This window comes from Typopeltis vanoorti, chromosome 3 (genome assembly GCF_054136105.1).
Source record: "Typopeltis vanoorti isolate ZY-2024b chromosome 3, IOZ_Tvanoo_1.0, whole genome shotgun sequence".
NCBI lineage: Eukaryota > Metazoa > Arthropoda > Arachnida > Uropygi > Thelyphonidae > Typopeltis > Typopeltis vanoorti.
Window position 1 is genome coordinate 83,709,480 of NC_143551.1, and position 14,262 is coordinate 83,723,741.

General features: G+C 36.8%; 1 protein-coding gene across 1 annotated transcript in view; it reads left to right on the forward strand.

The window, feature by feature from the left end:
- The window catches only part of LOC150108335 (complex I assembly factor ACAD9, mitochondrial-like), a 387,096-nt gene that overhangs the window by 355,907 nt on the left and 16,927 nt on the right, over nt 1–14,262 (forward strand). The window contains exon 17 of the mRNA XM_090415744.1: nt 8,943–9,015. Within this exon, the coding sequence (XP_090271870.1) occupies nt 8,943–9,015 (73 nt within the window). The remainder of the gene's footprint in view (nt 1–8,942; nt 9,016–14,262) is intronic.

Below are 14,262 nucleotides of genomic sequence, written 5' to 3' on the forward strand. Positions count from 1 at the left end.
CCAATTCAAACAGAGTTTGGAATTTAGTTGAAAAAATCAACGAAAAATTTGGTGGAAGTCTCCATGGTCCAGAAGAGATCTCTGCTTTTTAGATGCAGTGGAACTTGAGTATAACTGGATTATGATCTGACATGTTGATGTCAAGATGTTTTATTTGAATTATCCTATTTATAAGGGAAGAAGATATATAAATTCGATCAATACCTTGATTCATGTACGTGTGTGTCTGGAGATTAGGATTGCGAATCCTCCATGATCCTACTAGTTGATCATTGCCAAGACATGTTTTTAATTGTGCATATCCCACTTTTTCACTCCTGGGGTGTCCTCCTATTTTGCCTACTGTGGGGTTTTCAATAAAATTCCAGTCTCCAACTGCTATGATGTAGTGGGCACAGTTAGACGAAGAATTTTCGTCTAACTGTTCCACTGAATGGAGCGTAAACGTTTATAAACCTTATTACACCTCCACAGTATTTCCAGTCAATTGTCAAGATTCTCCCTTCTGCATCCCTTTCGGATATTACAGAATGACCCAATGAGGGGGGGGGGGGCAAGAATAAGAACTCCTACTCCAGCCCTGTTAAATCTTCCAAAGCTCCGATAAGAAAAAAAATGGATATCTATCTATCTATTAAACTTTTAATATCTTTATATCTACAGAAGTATGTTTCTTGGAGAAACAAAAACCTGATATTATGGCGTAGCATAAGTTTCCATATAGTTTCTTGTTTAATTTGCCTATGAAATCCTTGTACATTTAATGAGGCAATGCAGAAAGGAGATGCTATGATTACACTGGCCAACAAAAAAAAAAATTTTTTCTGCTGATTATGATCTGACACTTGTTTTTTACTAATTTGGGTGCGCTGATTTCAAATATCAAACCCATTTTTCTCTATCACGTCAGGTTTTTCATCTATGGCATTTTCTTTTTGCCAATTTGCAAGTTTTTGATAGTTTTAAGGAGGCAGTACTATTTGGAGGATCAAAAAAATCGATTTTTTAATATAATTTTCTGAAAGTATGTACTTTTAAAAATCTGTTCCTAACTTTTTATCAAGAAATTCAAAAAATTCCCGAAGATATAGCCTATTATTCAAAGCAGTGCACAGATCAGAATCAGAGCGCTCACCGCTCTCGCTTGTTAGTAAACAAATAAATGCATAAGAACCTGCAACGGCACGTACTGGCGCTTTGAATGCGAGAGAGGCCGATAACCGACCTAATACATGTAGGTGATGAAAAGTAAGCGATGACAACTGCCTAAAACAAATGAATGCTATATGCATCAAAGCGGACAAAGAACGATCAAAATCAGTCAATCGTTAATCGATCATGAAAATATGATGAGAGCTTATAACATTTCAATATAGTCTCTCATGGGCTCCAAATAAAGTGAAATCATGTGTAGAAAATTTACGACAGTGGAGCAAGGGAAAACGCCAAAAATTAGCTTTTGGCATTCCAATGATTTGGCGTGAACCAAAAAATCACGTAGATGATTGCTATTTTTGTTTAGTTCAGACTTCTGGTTATAATAAGAAGAATAAGAAAAAAATTGTGTATCCAAATCTCGACTCAGCAATTCAGCCAGTTGCTCATTCCAGTGAAATAGCTGTGCCAATTTATAAAGGACTTCCTTTACTTAAGAACGAGCATGATCAGGATATGCCATATGTTCTTGAGGAGCAAGACCCGGATGTTGATTTAGACAATGAAAATTTAATTTCTAGTTCTGGACCGCATTTTACTCAAACGGAATTGAATGACTTAGTAAGAGATTTGGGCCTATCAAAGGAAGCATCGGAATTGTTAGCTTCAAGATTAAATGAAAAAACTTACTGGAGCAAGATACAAAGATAACTTTTTATCGTAGCAGGGAAAGTAATCTTGTACAATATTTTAAACACGAGTGTGGGTTTGTTTACTGTAACAATGTGTCAGGTTTGCTAACTGAAATGAGTGTTGTACAATATTTTGGGACAAAGGGATCACTGCAGTTCATGTATACTAATGCCAGGAGTATTAGGAACAAGAAGGAAGAATTTTTGGCTTTGATCGGCTCTTCCTGGCCACAGGTTATTGGCATTAGTGAAACATGGCTGACGGAAGATGATATAGTTAGTGGGATAGAATGTGTAGGTTATAGTGTGTTTAGGAAGGACAGAGAGAATAAAATGGAGGGGAGGGGTGTTATTGATGATAGCTGATGAATTGCAGCCAAGGAGAATTGAAGTTGTATTGCAGGATAGTGAAAGGAACTCATTTGAGGCTATTTGGTGTGAGATTGAGACTGGCAGAATAAAATATACAGTTAGGTGCTGCTATAGACCAGGTGATGGAATAGATGGTGGAGATAGTATGCATAAACAAATTGATGAAATGAGCGGAAGGACGGTGATTATTATGGGGGATTTCAACTATGGTAACATTGATTGGAAGGAGGAGAGGACACATGTGAGGAAGGAAATGGATTTTATTCAATTATTAAGAGTTAACTATCTGAGACAGCATGTAATTGAAAATACTAGGGGTGTGAGAGTGCTTGACCTGGTAATAGCATCTCACAATTTGACTGTAACGAATATGACCATGTTGCCACCTATTGGTGAGAGTGATCATAAGGTCTTGACCTGGGAGGTGGCTAAAGGTGTGGAATTTTTGATTAAGACAGGGTATATGTGGAATTACCGTGCTGGCAAGTTTAACAAGCTTAGAAGATTGCTTGGATCAGTGCCATGGCATGTACAACTGCAAGGGCTGGACGTCGACAGAGCATGGGAAGTGGCCAAGGAGCATTTACAGGAGATTTTGGCTGATTGTATGGCTAGGGTCCGAATAGTAAAGCAAGTAGGGGTTAAATGGATGAATAACACCATTAAGCTTGAGCTGCAAAAAAAGAAACAACTGTGGAGGGAATTTAAAGAAAGGGATGACCTGCAGGCACACGAACGGTATAAAGTGTAGGCCAGAAGGGTAATGAGTGTGGTAAAAACAGCAAAAGCATATGAAAGGAAACTAGCTATGAGCAAAAGAGAATCCCAAACAGTTCTTTCAATATGCTGCAAGCAAGAAAAAACTGTACATGGCAAAATGATTTTAAGGAATGACGATGGTAAGGAGGTCACTGAACCAGTCGATATAGTGGAGTTACTGAGTGCGCAATTTTATTATTATTATTATTATTATTATTATTATTTTGACACCTCCAGGGAGTCCAAAGACTCATCGAGGGAGAGTGTGCCGACAGCATCGAACGATGGGTTCCCTTCCAACTACTAACCGCGCTCAAACATACTTAACTGAGCCATTAGTAGCAGAGGCTCTACCAATCGACCAACCTTCGCCGGCAATTTTTGCAAAAGTATATCATCCAGGTGGTGACATTGAAGGAGTGAAGGAACCATTAGTTTATAGGGGAATTGTGGTGAATGAAGTGGAGGTGAATAGTCTATTACAGAACCTTAATGTGAATACATCTGTGGGATTGGATGGTATACCGGCACGGGTCTTGCTTGAGGTGGCTAAGGAATTATCAGTGCCCTTGACCATGTTGTTTAATCTGAGTCTTGGGTCTGGTTTAGTCCCGAAGGCGTGGAAAGAGGGGAAAATAGTTTCACTGCATAAAGGAGGATCCAAGACTATGGTGGCAAATTACCGACCGATCAGCATGTCAGGAGTAGTCGTCAAGGTCTTGGAGAAAGTAGTCAAAAATACAGGAATGGGTTGATGAAAATGAGATACTGTACAGGGGACAGCATGGTTTTATGAAGGGTAGATCATGCCTCAGTAATTTGCTCAAGTTTTATAACAAGGTGACCAGAACTGGATAAGGGAAATGGGCTTACAGTGATACTGCTTGACCTGGCAAAAGCGTTTGACAGAATGCCACATGGAATTCTAATCCATAAACTACAACATATGGGAATGGATATAGGGTTGGTGAGATGGATAGGTGGGTGGTTGATGGAGAGATATCAAAGAGTAGTTTTTTCTGGAGTAGAATCCAAAAGACGGCCTGTGACTAGTGGTGTGCCACAGGGTTCTGTTCTTGGACCACTGCTGTTTAATCTGTTCATTAACAATATAGGGAAGAATCTAAGTGGAACAGTTCATTTGTTCACTGATGATGCAAAGTTGGGTAGGGCGATAGTGAATGCAGATGATGTCAAAGTCTTGCAGGATAACTTAGATAGATTGGAGTTCTGGGCTAAGGAGAATGGATGTCAATTTAATATGACAAAATGTAAGGTTATGCATTTTGGGGTGAAAAGATTAGCAGCAGTATACCACATTGGTGGAATTGTATGCCAAGAGATTGATGAGGCCAGGGACTTGAGAGTGTTGGTTGATAGGGAGATGAAGTTTAGGGGACACACTGCAAAAGTAACTAAATCAGCTCATCAACTCACTTAGTTGTTGAAAAATACCTTGACGAGCAGAGACAAGCAAGTTATTGTACCTCTGTTCCGAACCTTGATAAGACCTCATCTCGACTACTGTGCCCAGATTTGGTCACCTCGGTTCCTTCTTGATGGGGAGGAGGTGGAGAGGATCCAGAGGCGAGTGACTAAGATGATAACAGGTCTATGGAATGAACCCTATGAGAACAGGTTGAAGATTTGTGGGTTGCAGAAACTAGTTGATAGGCGGAAGAGGGGAGATATGATTGAGACATTCAAATTGCTGAAAGGATTCTACAGGATTAATTCAGAGGATATTTTTGAGATCAGGACTGGTGGTGGGAGAACTAGGGACACCTATGGAAGCTGGGCAAGAGTGTGGTTAGCAGGATTGTTAGAGCTGGGTTCTTTACTTTTAGAATGGTAAATGAGTGGAATAAGCTGCCAGAGTCTGTTGTGGGTACTATGACAGTGAGCAAGGCAAGGTATGATAGATACTGTGAGAATATCGAATAGTTGTGTGGACATGATGTTTAGGGCCTCCCTCGATGAGTCTAAGAACTCCCCGGAGTAGCCCAAAATAATAATAATATCCAAATGAGTGGCGTTTATTTATCGACAGTTCAAGCAGAAGTCTTACTACACAATGGGAATGTATATGGCTCAATTCCTATTGGCTATTCAGTCCACTTAAAGGAAACATATGAGGACATTAAAAATGTTCTGAAGTTATTAAAATATACAGACCATAACTGGATCATCTGTGTGGATCTTAAAATGGTGAACTTTTTACTTGGCTTTCAAAGAGGATATACAAAGTTTCCATGTTTTCTATGCTTCTGGGATAGTCGAGCTAGAAACCAACACTGGAGTCAGAAACATTGGCCTCTCAGAATATCCTTAAATGTTGGAGAACAGAGTGTTATAAATCAACCTTTAATCGACAGAGAAGAAATCATTTTTCTACTTCTACACATCAAACTAGGTCTTATGAAGCAGTATGTTAAAGCTTTAGATTTACAAGGTGACTGTTTCCAATACATACGTGAAGAATTTCCACGACTACTTAGTTATGAAAAAATTAAAGCCGGTGTATTTGATGGACCACATATTAGAACTTTAATGTGAGACCCAAATTTCAATAACTCTATGAATGAAATTGAGAAAGAGGCCTGGACTTCATTTATGATGGTTGCGAATAATTTTCTTGGAAACAAAAAAGCGTGCAATTACAAAGATCTAGTGGAAACAATGCTTGAAAATTTCCAGTGCCTAGGTTGCAACATGAGCATAAAGTTTCATTTCCTATACAGTCATCTTGATAGATTTCCCGAGAATTTAGGTGCTATAAGCGATGAACAAGGTGAAAGATTTCATTAAGACTTAAAAACTATGGAAGATCAGTACCAAGGAAGATGGGATTCTCACATGATGGCCGACTACTGTTGGAGTATTCAAAGGGATTGCCAAAACAGAACACACAGCAGAAATTGCTACAAACAAAAATTTATTCCCTGAAACTCATGTGTAAGTAAAATTGTTATTTTTTTATAAATGTTCTTGTAATTTTTAATGAATATTGTTAAGTAGTTATGTATCTAATTATCGACCTCTCTGGCATTCAAAGCGCTAGTACATGCCATTGCAGGTTCTTACGCATTTATTCATTTACTAACAAGCGAGAGCAGTAAGCGCTCTGATTCTGATCTGCGCACTGCTTTGAATAATAGGCTATATCTTCGGGAATTTTTTGAATTTCTTGATAAAAAGTTAGGAACAGATTTTTAAAAGTACATACTTTCAGAAAATAATATAAAAAATCGATTTTTGTGATCTTCTAAATAGTACTGCCTCCTTAAAACTATCAAAAACATACAAATTAGCAAAAAGAAAATGTCATAGAGGAAAAACCTGATGTGATAGAGAAAAGTGGGTTTCATATTTGAAATCAGAGCACCCAAATTAGTAAAAAAACAAGTCTCATATAAAAGTCAGCAAAAATTGTGTTGGACTGTGTTATTCATGAAACATATCTGCCATCAACATAGCTACCACAGGTTTTGAAGAAAGGCAACGAATAATTTTCAAGTAGCATGAGATCAGCTAAGAGAATAACAAGACAGTGTTATTCAGTCGTTAACAATTATGAACATCGGGAATGTTCAAAAATAAGTGAGGAAACTTAGGAGTTATTTCGTTATTATCCAAAAATTTGCACTATATCCAAAAGATGTATTCATATTGAAGTACAAAAGTTGAATTATGCCCAGAAGTACCTTAATGAAAATGACCGGGTCTTCACCACACTGGCAAAGTGAGGGAGAGAAGAGATTTCTGCATAGACAGGAAGTACACGAAAGCCAGTTTTACCTGTAGTGCTAAATATTTTTCAACCATCTGCATCTTACAAATTCTCTCTTTCTCTCACTCCTAGCGTTGAATACTAGGATAGTAACTCTTGGTAAAACGTTTACATTTTACATTTAAAACAGGAAATGCAACGTCTCTATTTTGTTATGGTTCACTGATTTTGTTGAACAAATTATTGTTTACATGTGTTATTTATAGTTTGGAAATCAGCAAATCGGATTTCTGGTTGTACAGTTTTAGACAAACTGACGTATTAGCTTCAATATCTTTTCAATAATGGCTTGGATATGAGTGAAATCTACATAAGCATGAGTTGGTTCTTCATTATCCATAAACTCTTCTGACCGGGTCAGAAGAGTTTATGGATAATGAAGGGTCACTGAAGAGTTTTCATTTGATGATCCACAGCCTTCTCCATCTTTACGTTTTTTATTACTTCTTTTTCTTTTAGTTGTAGTTCTTTTTTTTTTTAATTTTTTTTGTTTATCTTCAATATTTTTTATTAATTCGTCTTTCCTTTTTGATGATCTTGTCTGCATATTAAGTTATTTCGGTTGTCCTACTTGCTTTTCTGTTTCTTCTCCAGTTTCTCCTTGTAGAACAGTTGAATGTTTTTGCATTTCATTGTGTACCTGTTCAGTTGTTATTTTAGGTTCATTATTGGTAATTTCAACTGATGTTCCATCAGTATTTGACTGGAAAAGTTGCTCCTGCAGATATGGAATTTTGGGGCTAATTTCTAATTGATTTGTTCTTGTACTTTTTGTGATTTTACCAAGTGTAGTTTGCTTAAAAGCGTCTTTACTAGACTGAATTGGAAGATCCTGGAACTCTTCATTATGTCTCTCTCTGATATATATGGTGTTCTAATTGGCTCTACAGGAGCTCCCACTCTTTCCGCAGAAGTTCTAAAAGGACAGCTGTTAATGTGGTGTTCAGAACTTTCACATTCCTGACAGGGTTTGAGGCACTGATTAGCGATATGTCCGATCTCCATGCAGTTGAAACATTTAGATTTGGAACAGTTACCACCTAAGTGATCATATGAACCACAACACAAGCATTGACGTTGTACTCCGGGATAGTTTACCATAACTCAGTTTGTACTGATGTTGACAAAATTTGGTACTGACGTCTTCATATCCATTGTGAAGGTGACGTCACCAGAAAACCAATTTGGGTCTTCACTTGACAAACCCTTTCATATATTACTAATTTTACCCCATTTCGAAAATGTCCATATAAGAATTTCATTACTATTCTCTATATATTCCATCGGAAATCTTTCGATTTTTACTGTTTTTTACCTGGCTCCTGACCATTACAGGAATAACTGTACTGCCTTCAAAAGTAATATACAAGTAGACAAAAGATATCACACCGTATTATTAAAATATTAGAGATGTTGAAAGATTTTCCACTTGGTTATATTATAAATTAAAGATGCCAAGAAATTATATTCTTGGTTTCATCCTTTATCCAAGTGCGTAAGCAAACAATGCATAGCATTATATATGTCTCTAAGGATATGTGCATTGCATTATGGAATAATAAGACAGTTGATGTGAAGTCATGAGCCTCTATCTATGATATTTATAGATTATTTTTTTATGTTGTCCTGTCATGAAGTTATTTCATGTGCAAACTTTGTTTGCTTACACTTGGATAATGGATGAAACCAAGGATATAATTGTGTTGGCATCTTTAATTTATAATATAATCAAGTGGAAAAACTTTCAACGTGAGTAGGCATACTACCTTCAGCTGCTACTTGATGAGTGAAACACATTTTTAGGATGGTTTTTGTACAGAACCATAAGTCAGAATCTGCTTAGTGACTTCTGAATTGATGGAAATGGTAAATGTTTTCTCCACAAAGGTCATTTTACCCGACTTCATTATTTTCAGGTATTCAGAAAAGCTGCATGATGACTAGAATTTTTTTTTTTTTTTTTTTCTGGTTTTGAAGGTTACCCAGATGACTATGGTTATATTTAAAGAATGTAAACTGTAAGTACACTAAAAAAAATAATAAATTAAAAAAAAACATTTTTTCATATATAAAGATACTTGGGTATATTTTAAAATATATAAAGTATTATACTGATGCTCTGGTGATGGCAGATGAAATAATTATATCAAATTAAATAAATTCTCTGTTAATAGATAACGCTAGCACATACGTTTTGTTCTGATGCACATAATCGAATTACAAAGGCACTTAATGAATTGGAGCAAGGTAAGTAAATTAATTTATCTGCTTCTTTAAAGCTGCTTCTATGATATTCTAGTTTGGAGTAATTTTACAGTATTGTTTGTTTTATTATTTACTCCATGTTATTTATGTAATTTACTTTAATAAATATGTTCTGTTTATTTTAAAAGTATTGTTTTGAAACAAATTGCTTTGCTAAAAACTTTATTATCTCTCATTCCAAAACTGTTGTTGCATCAGTTTTTTAGTAATCGGTATGCAACAATATGTGTCAGACATACTAAAAATATAAATAATGGTTTAATGTGTAAAAATTATGAATTGTTTGGCTGCTTCCTCATATTTCTCATTATTATGCTGCTCTTCCTTATTATTTTGCTGCTTCCTCATGGACCTCAAAGGTATCACATCTTATTATTAAAATACTCTGGATTAGAGACAGATGTTGAAAGTTTTTCCACTTGGTTATATTATAAATTAATGATGCCAAGAAATTATTTTCTTGGTTTCATCCTTTATCCATACCCATAGCATTATGCATGTCTTGTAAAGATATGTTACATTATGGGATACCAAGACAACTGATGTGAAGTCATTGGCCTCTGTATACTAGTTGCCCTGTCATTGTTACTTTACTTCATGCACAGTTTTTTTTTTTTTTTTAATGAAAAAAAAAAAAAATGTTGGGACAATATACGAGAGGTTGGCTAATCAACCTATAGTACTTTAGTACTGTATATGGGTAGTTGGTTGGGAAAGGAGAAACTTGTTGACATTCGATTTAAAATGCTGTATATTGTATTCCTTGGGAAATACATCAGGGGAAGACTGTTCCACGGCAGTAGCAGGGATGAAAGGAGGAGGAAAAGAAACTTGTTCTGTGGGTTTCAAGGTGTACTGTGAAAGGATGTTGGGTGGCAGCTGTACATGTTCCAATGGGCATAGTACAGAGTGAATCATTGATGCTCTTTTGGATGAACATTTTCCATGGAAATATTTATAGAATATACAAATTGTAGAGACTAAACGTCTCTGTGAAAGTGAGGGAAGTGAGTTGATAAGAGATGGGTCATTTATCAGTCTAATTGCTCACCTCTAGATTGAGTCAAGTTTCAAGGGAGCTTTTAGGAGCCCCAATCCAAATGTGAGGACAGTATTTGATAGCTGGGCAGATTTGTGATTTGTATAAGGTTAACAGTTGTTTAGAGGTGAAGTAACATCTTCAATGAAAGAGAAATCCTAGTTTTTTGCAAGATGAGGATGCAATGGTTCTGATGTGTTTATGCCAGGAGAGGCCTGATGTCAAGGTAATTCCGAGAAGAGAAATCTCATTTTGTCTGGGAATTTGAGTGTTATCAAAAATAATGCTGGGGGAGAAATAAGACAGAACTGAGCTTTACTAGCATTGAAGTTGATGAAGTTATCCGAGCCCCATTGGAGGATGGCTTAGAGGTCAGAATTAAGGGAAGTTGTGGTTGATGTTCTGTGGGTTGAAGTGAGCTGTGTAGGGTAAGGTTTATCAAATGAAAGGGAGGAGTGCAATGTGCTGTCATCTGCAAAACTGTGTATTGGGTTGGAGGTCAACTGAAGTAGGTCATTGATATACAGAAGGAAGAGGGTCAGTGAGAGTACTAAATTTGTGGGACCCCAGCATTAGTTCGATGGTGAGAGGATAGGGAGCCATCTACCATCACACACACATAGTGTGTGTGTGTGTGTTTAGACAGAAAGCTGGCAATCCATCTGCAGCAGTCCTGAGACAGTCGAAATTATAGGAGTTTGCTTAGTAAGCCTTTGTGCCAGACCCGGTCAAAGGCTTTAGAGATATCAAGTGCAACCACTTGGGATTCACCAAATTTCTCCATGGCATTTATCCAGAGATAGGTGATATATGAGGTTGGTCTGAAAAGTTTTCGGCCTCGATTGTGAAGTCATTCTATCAAAGTAGTTTGTTTTATTCAGCTGTCTAAAGCAAAAGTGTTGTCTGTATCCCTTGAAATGGATAAAATTTAGTATTGTGTAGTTATAAAATTCTTTGGAGCCTGTGTAGCTCAGTGGATGTGGTGTTTGCATACCACGGCGCTTGGCCACATGAAGGAAGACTTGGTTTCGAGTCTAGTCAGCGACTAGAGGAAATTTTTCTAAGCCTTTTTTCGACCAGTTCCCGAGTTAGTCGATCTCTGGCACGGGCAAGCAGGTTTTTCCTCCCGGAAACTCGGGTTTTTCATCCTGTAAACTCAAGAAAATCGACCGTAGAACCCACATTATTTCAGACATTAAATATATTGTGTTAGGGACCATGAGATGGAGGCACATTTCAGCCGTCTCTCTTCACTGTGTACCGCTTAATTAGTGATAGCCTTGGGCCATCTATCTCTGATTGGTACCAGTGGAGATTGAACTGCCCACTCAATCTCCAAAAGTTAGATAGGGCTAAATGACCTCGTTTACCCCATATACAGGAATAAAAAGGCGTTAGCTGATTTTTTTTTTTTTTGATAAAATTCTTTGTGAAAGAAGGTTTAACACCAAAAGAAATTCATTCGAAGTTTATAAAAGTTTATAGTCACTCTTCTCCTTCGTTTTCGACAATTAAGAAATGAGCTGCTGAGTTTAAATATGGCCGTACCAGCCTTGAAGATTATCCATGTGAAGAACGTCCATAAAGTGTAACAACACCAGAAATAATTGAAGTGCACAATATGGTATTGGATGACTGGCGAGTCAAAGTGCATGAAATTGCTGAGACTACAGGTTTCAAAAGAATGTGTAGGATATATTTTACATGAAGAATTGCAAATGAAAAAGCTTTGTGCAAGATGGGTGCCACGCTATCTCACATCAGATCAAAAACGCACTCGCATGAAAATCTCTGAACAGTGCTTGGAGCATTTTAACAAGAATAAAACTGATTTTGTGCGTTGATTTATTACTATGGATGAGACTTGGATTCACCAATACACAAACCAGAATCCAAACAGCAGTCAAAACAGTGGACAGAAGTCGGTTATTCAGCGCCAAAAGAGAAGGATTTGGTTCCATCAGCAGAAAAGGTCATGGCATTGGTGTTGTGGAATGCAAATGCATTTTTTTTTTATTAATTATCTTGAAATGGGTAAAACAATAACTGGGGAATATTATTCCGATCTTTTAACCAGAGACTAGATGAAAAAATTCGTGAGAAAAGACCCGGTTTGCAGAAGTAAGAAATCATCTTTCATCAGGACAATGCACCTGCCCACAAAGGTATATTGGCAGTGGGAAAATTAAGGGATATGCACTATGAATTGTTGGAACATCCACCCTATTCCCCAGATTTCACTCCCTCTGACTTTTGTCTCTTCCCAAAACTAAAACTCTTCCTTGCTGGTCAGTGTTTTTCTTCGAATCAAGAGGTGATTGCAGCTGTAGAGGGGTATTTTGCAGATCTTACTGAGAACCACTGCAGGGATGGTATAATGGTGCTGGAGCATTGCTGGAATAAATTTTAAATATATTTATTATTTATTTATTATAAACGAATTTATAATTGTAATTATCAATTCATTTTTTCCTTGTTAGGCTGAGAACCTGTTTGTATGGTGTGTTAACATCAAAAGCCAGTAGTTTTATCATTCTGCATTTAAAAAAAAAAAAATTACCAGTAATGAAAACAGTATTTAAATGAACAGCTTACAAAACCATGCTTACAAAACCATGAGGGTTTTATACAGTTACTTCATTTAAGGTTAGTGAAAAGGAGAAGAGAGATGAAAATCTTTCATATCATTCATTTGCTTCTATTTAAGATGTCACAACCTTAGCAGTGACATTTTGAAGGGATCAGAATTAAAAGTATAATTAAAGAGTATGGGACAAAAGTGATAGTGATATTGTGAAAGAAATCCCAAGAATGGAAATATTAGATGCATTTTATGTGGAAAGTGATAGTTGCAATAGTGGAAAAGGACAACTTGTTGAGAAATCAATACACAGGAGGATAATTTGAAGAGCTGTTCAGACTCTCATGATTACCTGTCAGCCTATGTGGTCAGTTATTATGTATGCTTACTAATGGCGGGTACATCTTTCTGATCAGATCTTCATTGCCAGATCATACCCAGAGAGAGAGGCCAAGTAGTAGTAGTAGTAGTATGCAGAGGTGGCACTGTTGAGGCCACATTAAAGCATCAAAAAAACAAACAAAAAAAAAAAAATTAACTCAGAAATCCTTAAGGAGGGGCACTCTTAAACATCCAAATCCAATTTCCTGTTTTGGCCTTAACTACACATTTGTAGAAACTTTCATGTAGAAACTAACAGGCCAAATATATAGTTGAGCATTGACCAGAGACTGCAGAGTTGAACTGCATAGATAACTTAGTATAATTGGTATAACTAAAGCACTCATGAGTGATTTCAGTTGTGGGGATTAGAGTGGAAGAAATGGAAGAAAAGAGACATATAATGGCCATCTATAGATTTGGAGATAGGCATTATTATTATTATTACGGGAAACTCCAGGAAGTCATTAGACTCATCGAGGGAGGCCCCAAATCATATTCATCACAACTATTCGACATTCATACAGTGTCTATCATACCTTGCCTTAAACTCATTCACTGTCACAGCATCCACTACAGACTCTGGCAGTCCATTCCACTCATTCACCACTCTAAAAGTAAAGAACCCAGCTCTAACACCTTTACTAACCACACTTTTGCCCAGTTTCCATGGATGTCCCCTAGTCCTCCCACAACCAGCCCTGTTCTCAGAAATATCTTCTGAATTAATATCTTCTGAATGAATTATGTCTGCAACTGATGGGTATGTCTGTGCTAGGCACATGAGAACTTTGTCTAAAAAGGGATATATGTACAGCACTGCATGACAAACTAAGCAGGCAGATTGAAGCAGTGCCTTTGTAAGAAATTGCAGAGATGTCAGCACTGGATTGGAAGCAGTTAAGGATATCTGTAGGAAGTCATGATGAATTTCATCAAAATTTGTAAAATGAATCTCATAGGTGCATTATATAGTGGATGAAGAAAATCATAAAGCAAAATTACATAAAAAATATTGTGTATAGAATAAAGGGAAAAGCATGATGAACAGATCCAGAAACAGTATAAAGCACATTTTATACTGCAAAAGCTAAGGGGGAGGAAAAATTAGGAAAGTGAAAGCTATGAAGTTTGCTGAACTGGCCATAATAAATCCCCAAGAGGTCTGTAATAATATCACAAGTTAATTGAATACTAATAAGCTCAGGGAATACACTGATTAAAAATG